This window comes from Mobula hypostoma, chromosome 13 (genome assembly GCF_963921235.1).
Source record: "Mobula hypostoma chromosome 13, sMobHyp1.1, whole genome shotgun sequence".
Taxonomy (NCBI): Eukaryota; Metazoa; Chordata; class Chondrichthyes; order Myliobatiformes; family Myliobatidae; genus Mobula; species Mobula hypostoma.
Genome location: NC_086109.1, coordinates 30018168 through 30031266, shown reverse-complemented (window position 1 = coordinate 30031266; position 13099 = coordinate 30018168). Strand labels below are relative to the sequence as shown.

The 13099-nt window shown below is 40.7% G+C and overlaps 1 protein-coding gene across 5 annotated transcripts in view; it reads right to left on the bottom strand.

Moving 5' to 3' along the window:
* Nucleotides 1-13099, bottom strand: part of LOC134355515 (TBC1 domain family member 22B-like) — a 373010-nt gene that overhangs the window by 278874 nt on the left and 81037 nt on the right. For all 5 annotated transcript variants that reach the window (XM_063065500.1, XM_063065505.1, XM_063065503.1 and 2 more), the window contains one exon: nucleotides 5475-5654. In XM_063065500.1, coding sequence (XP_062921570.1) covers nucleotides 5475-5654 — 180 coding nt within the window. The remainder of the gene's footprint in view (nucleotides 1-5474; nucleotides 5655-13099) is intronic.

Here is a 13099-nt window from a genome sequence, read left to right as displayed (position 1 = left end):
TTCAAGTTCAGTGTGTTTCTCCCTTGCTAATGATTGATATCATTAGCACCAAGACCCAATAATACTGTACACAATCAACTGATACCTTGATGTCAAGAGCAGCAATTCTCAAATCATCTGTGCAATTGAGCTATTTAGTCCACATAGTACACAGACCTCATGTGTTTAGGAACTGCATGGGAGACAAACGTTCCTGGATTTGGGATCAGCACGTGACAAAAGCATTTCACTCCACTGAAAAAGCAGGTGGTGAGACTTCATCCCGAATGCAAATATTTGTTACTACAGCTTTGCTGCCTGATCTTAAAATGTTGGCAGTATCCAAGTGCTCTTAGCCTTTATTTCATTCACGTAGTTGAACTTGGATTGGGTGATAACTGATTTCTATGATGCTTAGGATGGGAAGCAGCCAAGAGATAATCATTCAACTCTTCAGGTTTCAGCCCAACAAACATTCAGCCTTTGTCAGAAACCTCTCCGTATACATTATTATTTTTCCTTCCCTTCATCACTCACCAACACCTAGAAACACTGAGTTAAAAGGATGCTGAGAAAAGAGCAGTTTCTTTAAATGTGAATTAGGTTTGAAGTTGCATGTCTGAGCCCACTACGAGGGGTGATTGATAAGTTCATGGCCTAAGGTAGACGGAGTCAATTTTAGAAAACCTAGCACATTTATTTTTCAACATAGTCCCCTCCTACATTTACACACTTAATCCAGCAGTCGTGGAGCATACGGATCTTGAACCCCTCCAAAAAAGTGTCCACAGCAGGGGTGATTGATAAGTTCGTGCCCTAAGGTAGAAGGAGATGAGTTATACAGCTCTCGTTACATGCACATGCAGGTCAAGTCTGAGTGATTATGCAGAAAGTTTGAAGTTAATAACTCATCTCCTTCTACCTTAGGCCATGAACTTATCAATCACCCCTAATGAGTTATTAACTTCAAACTTTCTGCATAATCAAAGAGTTGACCTGCATGTGCATGTAACGAGAGCTGTATAACTCATCTCCTTCTACCTTAGGCCACGAACTTATCAATTAACCCTGATGTGGACACTTTCTGGAGGTCCAAGATCCCTATGCTCCACAACCGCTGGACTAAGTGTAAATGTAGGAGGGGACTATGTTGAAAAATAAATGTGTTAGGTTTTCTAAAATTGACTCCTCCTACCTTAGGCCACGAACTTATCAATCACCCCTCATACATGAAATGAAAAACAAAGCATCAATATAAAATTAGTTTATTCTTGCATGTAAGGCATCATTTTTTATATTCAGGTACCGTTTTACAATTCAAAAACAACACTAGAAAAACTGGAAGCATGAAAGAAAAAGTGTTAAATTCTTAGCAAGTTAAGGATCATTTATGGTGATAGAAAATTTTTGTTTCAGGTCAATCCCTTAGGTATTTCGAGCATTTGCCATTTTGGTTTTCTTTGCATAACGGACAAGAAATAAAGGGTTCGTAAATTAATGCTAATATGCTAGCTAATTTTTTTAAATGACAGGAGTTAAATTTTGAACATTAGTGAAATAAATAATTAGTTGAATACAAGGAAAGAGTACATGTTTGCAAAACAGCAAGTGAATAATTGGAAGATTTACAAGCCCAAAGTTAACTCTCCTCTAATAAAGGTCTGCAGAATATGGTAATTCACTGAAATAAATTGGCACTTGTAATGATTAAATACTATTGCAGCAAATGAGAGCACACCAAAAGATTTTATTTAATTTATGAAAGATCACGAGTATTATTCTACTGGATAAATAATAATCTATTCAGTGTATTTCATCTCACTATCTATGGAAGGGTTATTATAAATTATATTCACAATAACTACTGATATCAGGGACTGCTCAAGTCAAGTAGCAGTCATGGGCATAAAATATTCAAAACCATTTGGTGCATAGAAATCTTTCTTTACTAGAAGTGTAAAACACTACCTGCTTCAGTTAACATCTTACTGGTTTCAATTCAACATGAACCAACACTACATTTGACATGGAGATGGCAAGATCCTGCTTTCCCATGCTTACATCTTCTGAACGGTCAGAAAGAAATTCAGTCATGTAGAGAGTTTTACATTTCAAGGATGCTTCATTCCTGATTTACAGACAGGGAACGAAAATATACAAATGGTGCCTTATAATTGCTTATTCAATAAGTATTACTCTACATGGACAAACAGCTCAAATTTGTTATATTATTGAAACCAAAAACATATCCTTACTAAGACAATTTCAAATAAGTCTCAATTGTGGTTCATCAGCGTGCTAGCACCATCGTGTGTCACAATCCAGAATTATAGTTTATCTACAGGCTTGATCTGCAGAAAGGTTATTTACAGCTGCAACTGCAACAGCATGAGCAATCTAAGTTGAAATGTTTTGTGCCCTGAGAAAAATCCAAAGTAGGTGGCAGAATCAAAATCATTTCAAGAGCAACCAAGAATCCAGTTTCCTGATATTTTCTGCAGTCATCAATCTTTGTCACAATTCTCACAAAAGCAAGTCATTCCTGACAAGTCTGCATTCAGTCATCCTTTTGTGAGTGATTAGATTCAAGTAATTGAAACATGAAGCTAATAAGAGTTGAAGTGCAACAGCTGTGCTACACTAAGCAATACTCCCAAGCAAAAGTTTATTTAACCTCACATTCTAGCTACTGAGAAATATTTTGGTGCCAAGACTTGAGGGACTAAATTATGGTGAGAGGTTGGTCAGGTTGGAATTTTATTCATAGGAGCATAGGAAAATGAGAGGTGATCTCAGAGGTTTATAAAATCATGAGGGGTGTAGTCAGGATCAATGCACAATCTTTTTCCCACGAACCAGGGAGCAAAGGTATAAGGTGAGAGGAGAGAGATTGAATAGTAACCTGAGAGACAACCCTTTCATCCATTGATTGGTCAGTATATGGAATGAGCTGCTCAAGGAAGTGGCTGAGATAGATACATTAATAGTCACCTGAGCAGGTTTAAGACCATAAGACAGTGGAGCAGAATTATGCCATTGAGCCCATCAAATCTGCTTCGCCATTGCGTCATGGCTGATCCCAGATCACACTCAACCCATACACTAGCCTGCTTGCCATATCCTTTGGCACCCTGGCCGATCAGGAATCTATCAACTTTCATTATAAATATACCCACAAACCTGGCCTCCACTGCAGTCTGTGGCAGAGCATTCCACGGATTCACTACTCTCTGGTTAAAAAAAAAATCTTCCTTACCTTAATTTTGAGGCTATACTGAATAGCTCCACCATAGGAAATATCTTCTCCCCATCCACCCTATCTAGTCCTTTTCCTTTCAATGCTTGGTAGGTTTCAATGAGATCCCCAAGCATCTTCTAAATTCCAGTGAGTACAGGCCCAAAGCTGCCAAACACTTCTCAAATGTTAACCCCTTCATTCCCAAAATCATCCTCGTGAACCTCCTCTAGACTCTCTCCAATGACAACACATCTTTTGAGATATGGGGCCCAAAACTGTTGACAATACTCCAAGTGCAGCCTGACTAGCATCTTATAAAGCTTCAGCATTAACTCCTGGTTTTTATATTCTATTCCCCTTGAAATAAATGCGAACATTGCATTTGCCTTCTTTACCATATACTCAACCTATAAATATTGCACGAGGATTCCCAAGTCCCTCTGCATCTCTGATGCTTGAACCTTCTCGCCAGTTAGATAACAGTCCACGCAACTGTTCTTTATAACAAAACGAAACATCATACATTTCCCAACTCTGTATTCCATCTGCCACTTTTTTACCCATTCTTCCAATTTGCCCAAGTCCTGCTGCAATCACGTCACTTCCTCAGCACTACCTACCCCTCCACCTATCTTCGTATCATCCACAAATTCTGCCACAAAGACATCAATTCCATTATCTAAATAACTGAAACAATGTGAAAAGCAGCAGTTTCAATATTGACCCCTGAGGAACACCAATAGTCACTGGCAGCCAACCAGAAAAGGCCGCCTTTATCCCCTCTCACTGCCTCCTGCCTGTCAGCCATTCCTCTATCCATGCCAGTATCTTTCCTGTAATGCCACAGGATTTCATCTTGTTACACAGCCTCATGTGTGACACCTTATCAAATGCCTTCTGAAAATCCAAGTAACTGACACCCACTGCCTCTCCTTTGTCCACCCTGTTTGTTAATTCCTCGATGAACTCTAACAGATTTGTCAGGCAAGATTTTCCTTCACAAAAACTATGCTGACTTTGACTTGTTTTATCATTATCCTCCAAGTACCCCAAAACCTCATTCTTAATAAGACTCCAACACTTTCCCAGCCTCTGAGGTTAGGTTAACTGGCCTACAATTTCCTTTCTTTTGTCTTCCTCCCTTCTTAAGGAGTGTAGTGACATTTGCTATCTTCCAGTCCTCCAGGATGTAGGTAGGAAAGATTTAAAGAGATACTGAGGCAAACATGAACAAGTAGGACTTGTTTAAATGGAAATCTTGGTTGCCATTGACCAGTTAGGCCAAAGGGCCTATTTCCATGCTCCGCAATTTCATGACCTTCTTCTGGGAGATAAACACATCATGCTTGCCAGATTGGAGATGAGGAAAAGACGACCTTCGTCCTAATACCCTTAAGACAGACAAGACATTTTATTGAATAAATTCCATATCTTTAAAGTCTTATTTGGAGAGGTGCCCAAACAAGGCATATCAAGACCATCTTTGCAAGACCAAGGGTAAGCGTCAGAGCCATCTGATCAAGTATACATGTTTATTTATGACTGCTCCATTAGTTCAGCAAGACAATTAATGATGGATAGGAAGAATTTTCCAGCCCCTTGGAAGTGAACAGAAAAGCTCCAGCATGAAGAATAACAAGTACCTAATCAGCTTGATGTGAATACAATGTGTCAGGCTTCACTTAACCTTTAATCAGCTTGAAAAGACTCACAAGAAAATTAAGAACATCATGACTCAAATCCAACACTAAGCCACTTCAATATTTACTGCTCGACTAACCAATGCAACGCAAACAAATCATCTGTAATGGATTGTATCAGTGTTTTGCATTATACTATGGTAATTTCAGCAAACTTACTTTCTTTTGGAGGTATACTCCTCAGCCTTACGGGCAATGGGGACTTCTGGGAAAAATATTACAAATCTCAAACTCAAAGTAGACAGAAGTGTTTTAGACCTATCTGCATAAATGATATGAAGAGTTTTGGAAAGTTAAGTTTTAAATAAAACATGCTGAGATTTAACATAAGTATATACTGTATGTTGGGGGTAGGGAGTAAGAGCAAGCAAGAAAGAGAGACAAAAGAGCTATGAGACGCAAAGAGAAATAGCAGTAAACCTGGGAGATAAAGTGATGAAATTAAAAATCTGTTGCTGAAGCATACAGGAAAAAATTGCAATGTTTTATATAGGCTAGTTCAAGACACAAGATTCACAAAATGCAATGTAATGGGTCCCGATTCTTTGTAAACTTACCCAAATCAGTATGTGCACTACTTAAAAGCTGCTTGAATTTCTCATGGCGAGATTTTTCTCTTATGGTCATTTGTGGTGCTCCTGATGCATTCTGATCTGAAATTCTTGCAACTAATGGAATAAGAGGCCGCGAAGGGAGTGACTGCTGTTTCTGGAGTGTTACTCTGCCTAAAGAGACACCTGGAATAAAAATAAGGTCAGAGTTATTATCTCCCCTAAAACTTAATGAATTAAATAATTTTAGTCACAATAAAATAAAAAGGTTCCTGTTCCTCTTAGTTCATAGATTTCCAATGAAAAATATTTACATTGCCACAGCAAATTGGAATTGGCTTATTGTCACATGTACCAATGAACAGTGAAAAACCCATCTTGTTCATACAGATTATTCATTACACAGTACATTGAGGAACAGTGTAGTGTAAAAGTTTTAGGCAGATATATATAGCCAGTGCCATTATTTGTCAAGGTGCAGCAGACAACAAGTTTGTAAATCTGGTGAGAGCAAAGGATGTTAGTACACCAAGCCTTGAGACCCCAAGCAAGGTAATTTGATTCCAAACAATTGGTTTGTTGATCATTACGAAATGTCTCTGATGCTTCATGCTTCATGCTTCCTCCTCTCTTCCAACCATGATGCCCTTTCTCCCTGCCTCCTTCCCACTCTCAGTCCACAACAGAGACCCAGATCAGAATCAGGTTTGTCACTTACGCCATGATTTTTTTTGTGTCAGCAGTACAGTGCGATACATAGAATTACTACACCACTATGCATAAGTCTTAGGCTTCCTCGCCATATTTATGTGCCCAAGACTTTCGCACAGTACTGTAGTGGAAGGTAAAATGATACCAAAATGCATAATGAAGTGCACAGAGAAAGTGCAGTGCAGGTGGACAATCAGGTGCAAGGTCAAAATGAGGTTGACTGTGAGGTCAGATCCAATAAGATTAGTAACACAGAAAATACTCCATGAAGCATTCTTATCCAATCACAAACAAGAAATTCTGCAGATGCTGGAAATCCAAGCACCACACACAAAATGCTGGTGGAACTTAGCAGGCCAGGCAGCATCTAGGAAAAGAGTACAGTCGGCGTTTCAGGCTGAAATCCTTCTGCAGGACTGGAGAAAAAAAGCTGAGCAGATTTATAAGGTGAGGGAAGGAGAGAGAGAGAAACACAAGGTAAAGGATGAAACCTGAAGGGGAAGGGGTGAAGTAAAGAGCTGGGAACTAAATTGGTGAAAGAGACAGAAGGCCATGGAAGAAAGAAAAGGGAGAAGGACAACCAGAGGGAGGTGATGGATGAGCAAGGAGATAAAGTGAGGGAGGGAAAAGGGGATGAAAAATGGTGAAGGAGAGGGGAGGGTGGGGGCATTATCAGAAGTTTGAGAAATCAATGTTCATGCCATCAGGTTGGAGGCTGCCCAAATGGAATACAAGGTATTGTTTCTCTAACCCAAGTGTGGCCACATCATGACAGTGGAGCAAGTCATGAACAGACATATCAGAATGAGAATGGGAATGGGAAGTGGAATTAACATGGGTGGCCACTGGGAGATCCCACTTTTTCTGGCAGAGTGTAGGTGCTCGGCAAAGTGGTCTGTCAATCTACGTCAGGAGACCACACCAGGAGCACCGGACACAGCATATGACCCCAAGAGACTCACAGGTGAAGTTTCGCTGCACCTGGAAGGACTGTTTCTGGCACTCAACGGTAGTGAAGGAGGAAGTGTAAGGACAGGTGTAGCACTTGTTCCGCTTGCAAGGATAAGTGCCAGCAGGGAGATCAGTGGGGAGGGACGAATGGACAAGGGAGTTGTGTAAGGAGCAATCACTGCTGAAAGCAAAGAGCTGCGGGGGGGGGGGGGAGAAATCTGCTTGGTGGTGGGATCCTGCTGGAGATGGCATAAGTTTCGGAGAATTAGGTGCTGGACAGGGAGGCTGGTGGGGTGGTAGGTGAGGACAAGAGGAACTCTACACCTGGTAGGGTGGCAGGAGGATGGAGGAAAAGCAGATGAGTGTGAAGTGGAAGAGATGCTGTTGAGGGTAGTGTTGATGGTGGAGGTATTATCCATTCTGAAATGCCTCTGAGGGTATGCACATATATAGGCTGACCACCAATTTTCTGGAAAGTGATGGTTCAGCACCTCAATTCGGGAGAAATTTTGTTTACTGGGTGGCCACCAGATGGCACTGTGTACGACACACATAGCGTCATCCATGGTGGAACTCATTTTGACAAAAACACACCATTTTTATTATTTACATTGCACTTGTTGGTGGTACTCCCAATATTTTCTGCTCATTTTTGCTTATTTTACATAAATTTAACCATAGCTATGGCTTTGAAGATAAGTGCAAGTACCAGTGGTGGTGCTGAACATAAACATCAGTCCATATTGATCCAAGAGAAGGTTGAAATGTTGAAAAACTGGGACGACGGTGTTTCCGTGTGTAAGCTGAATCTACATGAGTGGATGACTGTCGACAACAAAACACCTGTTGTGCATCACTTCACAGACTGAAGCCATAGATAGTGTTCTGAATGCTGATAAAAATACTGCAAGTGATGAACATGACAGTGAAGATGCTGAAATGGATGAAACTGAAGGATTTACTGTTGATAAGTTAATTGAGTTGTTGGGTGACTTAATCAAAGGGGTTGAGAAATGTACCTTTGGGACAGAACAAGTGCTAATGAATTTTTATTTGATGCAAGAAAAATTACACAAGGAGAGATCAAAACACTTGAAACAACTTTGCCTGGATGAAATGTTTAAAAAGGTAACCAAGAAGCAACATTCTTTGTAAGCACAGCAACTATTATATTTACATTTAATTTTTTTGTTTAATTAATAATACTCTTTAGGCTTCTGCACTCCATTTTTGCCATTATTATTGCATGACCTCTTTTAATCCGGCAAAAACGTTAATCCGGCAAGGCTCAGGAACCGAGGGTGCAGAAAATCTGTGGTCAACCTGCAGTGTATCTCAGATCAATTAGTCATATTTTTATAATTTTAGCATCATTGGTCATTGTTAAAACTATTTCAAGATATCAAGTTCAATCAAGCAAGGCCCATGGATTAGATAGGTATCTATAATTTCTGCTCTTCAGTTTACCAGATATTTAATATTGGCATCAAATCACTTTAATTTCAGACAGCACTGGATCATCAATTAAGCAAGTCAGTGTTATTAAACATTAAATGAGATTAAACATTTTTCAATATTAGCGGTATAATTATAAACTTCAGTTTTAACTTAGAACATAGAACAGTAGAGCACAGCACAGAAATAGGCCCTTTAGCCCACAGCATTGTGCCAAATCCAATAAATTAGGAACCAAGTAGCCAACTAAACTAATCCCTTATGTCCACAGATGTCCATATCAATCCATTTTCCTCACATTCATGTGCCTATCTAAACGTCTCATAAAAGTCCCTTGTATATATGCCTCTACCATCACCCCAGGCAGTAAATTACAAGAACCTAACACTAAAAAAAAGCATCCCTTTTGAAATTACCCTCTCTCTCACTTTAAGTGCATACTCACTAGTATAAAACATTTAACCATGAGAAAAGAATATTGTCTGTCTCTCTATGCCTCTCAATCTTATAAACCTCCATCAGATCATACCCCTCCCCACCCCCACCCAGCTTCTACCGCTCCAGAGAATACCACCCAAGTTTGCCTAACCTCTTTATGGAGCATAACCTCTAATCCAGGCTACATTCTGGTAAACCTCTTCTGCACCCTCTCCAAAGCTTCAACATGCTTCCTATAATGGGGTGACCAGAAATGAATGCATAACTCCAATTGCAGCCTAACTAGAGTTTTATAAAGCCATAAGATAACTTCCTAACTTTGGAACTCAATGTTTCAACTAATAAAAGCATACCATATGCCTTCAAAACCATCCTATCAACCCGTGTAGCAAACTTCAGGGAGCTATAAACATGAACCTCAAGATCCCTCTGCGCATCAACATTGTTCAGGATCTTGTCCTTAACAGTGCTCTGCATTTGACCTACTAAAGCGCTACACTTCACATTTGGCTGGGTTAAACTACATCTGCCAATTCTCCACCCATATCTGCGACTGATCTTTCTCCCACTGCATTCTTTGCGAATCTTCTACACTATCCACAACACAAATAATCACGTCATCTGCAAATTTACTAAACCAGCCATCTACATTTTCATTCCGATAATTTATATACATAACAATCAGCAGAGGTCCTAAGTACAGATACCTGCGGAACATAATTAATCACAGACCTCCAGCTAGAATAATCCTTTCAACCACTGTCTTCTCAGGGTAAGCCAGTTCTAAATCCAAATAGCCATTTGGCATAGATTTCATGCATCTTAATCTTCTGGACAACACACACAAAATGCTGAAGGAAGTCAGCTGGCCAGACAGCATCTATGGAAAGGAATAAACAGTCGACATTTCCAACTAAGACCCTTCATCAGGATTGGAAGAAAAGATGAGAAGTCAGAGTAAGAAGATGTGGGGAGTGGCGGAAGAAGTGGTAGGTGATAGGTGAAACCAGGAGAAGGAAGGGGTGAAGTAAATAACTGTTAAATTGGTGAAAGAGATAAAGGGTGAAGTAAATAACTGTTAAATTGGTGAAAGAGATGAAGGTAGAATCTGATAGGAGGGGGTAGAAGACCATAGAAGGAAGTGAAGAAAGAGGAGCATCAAGGGAGGTGATGGGCAGGTAAGGAAAAAGATGGGGGGGGAGAAAATAAAAACAGGAAAGGGGAATGATGAAGGGAGGCAATTACTGGAAGTTCAAGAAATCGACTACCAGCTCTACTTCACCCATCACCTACCTCTTTGTACTTCATCCTACCCTCCCCCACCTCCTTACTCTGACTTCTCATCTTTTTTACCCAGCCCTGATGAAGGGTTTTGGTCCAAAACAGTGACAATTTATTCCATTACATAGATGCTGCCTGGCCTGCTGAGCTCCCACAGCATTGTGCTTGTGTTGCCTTGGATTTCCAGCATCTGTACATTTCATTGTCATAGTTATAGTCATACTTTATTGATCCGGAGGAAATTGGTTTTCATTACAGTTGCACCATAAATAATAAATAGTAATAAAACCATAAATAGTTAAATAGTAATATGTAAATTATGCCAGTAAATTATGAAATAAGTCCAGGACCAGCCTATTGGCTCAGGCTGTCTGACCCTCCAAGGGAGGAGTTGTAAAGTTTGAAAGCCACAGGCAGGAATGACTTCCTATGACGCTCTGTGTTGCATCTCAGTGGAATGAGTCTCTGGCTGAATGTACTCCTGTACCCAACCAGTACATTATGTAGTGGATGGAAGACATTGTCTAAGATGGCATGCAACTTAGACAGCATCCTCTTTTCATTCCTCGCGGTTGTTAACCTTCTGGATAAGCCTCCCATGAAGGGCCTTGTCAAACACCTTACTAAAATCCATGTTGACAACATACACAGCTCCACCTTCATCAATCACCCTTGTCACCTCGCCAAAAAACTCAAGCAGGTTAGTAAGACACAGCTTGCCCTGCACAAAGCCATACTGGCTCTCCCTAATTAGGTCATGGTTTTCCAAATGCCCATAAATCCTATCCCTAAGAACTCTCTCCAATAACTTATCTATCACTGACATTGGAGTCACCAGTCTATAGTTTCTAGGATTATCCCTTGTTCCCTTCTTGAATAATGGAACAAGGGAACTCACCTCTGACTAGAGAAGACAAAACAATACTGATCAAGGCCCCAGCAATCTCTTCCCTTGCCTCTCTCAATAACGCATCAAACCCTGGGGATTTATCCACCTTAATGCTCTTTAACAGACCCAACACTATCTCTTCCTTGAAGTGACCTGGCACAGCAATACATTCAATGCTGTTCTCCTATTCTCCACATCCTTCTCCTTGGAAATACTGATACAAAGTACTCGTTAAGGATCTCACCCACATCCTCTGTATCCAAGCAAATGTCCACCTTTATCCTCGAGTGGTCCTACTTTCTTCCTAGTTAGCCTCTTGCTCTTGATGCCTTGGGATTCTATTTAATCCTACTGGCCAAGGACATTCCATGGCCCCTCCCGGATGCATCTAATAAATTCTGCCCCACCTAAACCTCTTGCACTCAGAAGACCCCAGTTTGTATTAATTAAGTTGAAGATCCACATGACAAAAATCGTATTGTTTTTACACATTTTCTTAATCGGCCCGTATGTCTATTTTTCATGTTCCAGTGGTTATTGAGGGTGGGGGAGGAGGAGGTCTGTAATATGATCCCTGAATGATTGAATCCTTCCAGTTTTTGAGTTCCAGACTCAGTGGATGCCCCTCTATTATGCCCCCTTTGAGTGCAGCTGTGACATCGCCCGATTAGTAGTGCAACTACACTTTATTTACCTCCCTCTCTATCTTTCAAAACCCTTGGATATTAAGCACCCATTCCTGTCTCTCTCAACCAAGTCTTTGAAACTGCCACAACATCATTGTTCCATGCCCTAGGTTCATCTCCTTTGCCCCACAATACTCCTAGCATTAAAATACGCACATATCAAGCTATCCATCCTATCATATCTATTACTTTGCTCCTGTTTTATTGGCTCTGACATGTACCTTCCTTTCCATCCTCCCACTTTCTGATTTGGTCCTCTGGTTTCCATTCCCCTGCAAACCAGTTTAAATCCTCCCAAACAGCACAAGCAAAACTCCCAGCTAAGATATCTGCTCCAGTTTAGGTGCAACCAGTCCCTCTTGTACAGGCCTTCAATTGGTGTGCTTCAATCATTGTGAGCAGTCACTTGTTTGGATGCGGCAACGCAAGGTTTAAAAAAAAAGTTTGGCATTTTGGTACTTCTTGGCTGGCAACAATCATAACGATCTATTAGCCACATGGCAAAAGTCAATAAAAAGGGGAAAGCAGAGTGGCCATTGCAGGAATGGACAGCAGGTGGTTTGACTTTGTGACAACATTCTTAAAAGACAACAGGCAGAGGTTCTAAGTATGTTTCCAGTATATTTTTTTCTCTATCTCTGTCTATTAGTGGATAGCTAGTGCAGTTAGAATGGGACCAACGTCAATGGTATGTTCTTCCTATAAGACATGGGAACTCTTGGAGGCCTTCAGTCTCCCTGATAACTACATCTGCATGAAGTTCATCAGGCTGCAGCTCCTTAGAGATCATTTAAGAGATGAGAGCTGAACTTAGATGACCTTTGGCTCATATGGGAGAATGAGGAGGTAAAAGATAGGAGCTATATGGAGGTTATCACCCCTAATTTGCAGGAGACAGGGAGTTGGGTGATTGTCAGGAGAGGAAAGGGAATAGGCAGCCAGTGAAGAATATCCCTGTGGCTATTCCCCTCAACAAAAGTTTACCACTTTGTGCATTGTTCGGGTGGGCAAACTACCAGGGGGAAGCTGCTCTGGCACTGAGTCTAGCTTTGTGGCTCAGAGGGAAGAGGGAAGAAGAGGAGTGCAGTATTGATAGGGGATTCCATAGTTAGAAGAGCAGACAGGAGATTCTGTGGACACATAAGAGATATCTGGATGGTATTTTGCCTCCCAGGTGCCTGGGTCAGGGACGTTTCAGATCGGGACCAGAGCATTCTAAA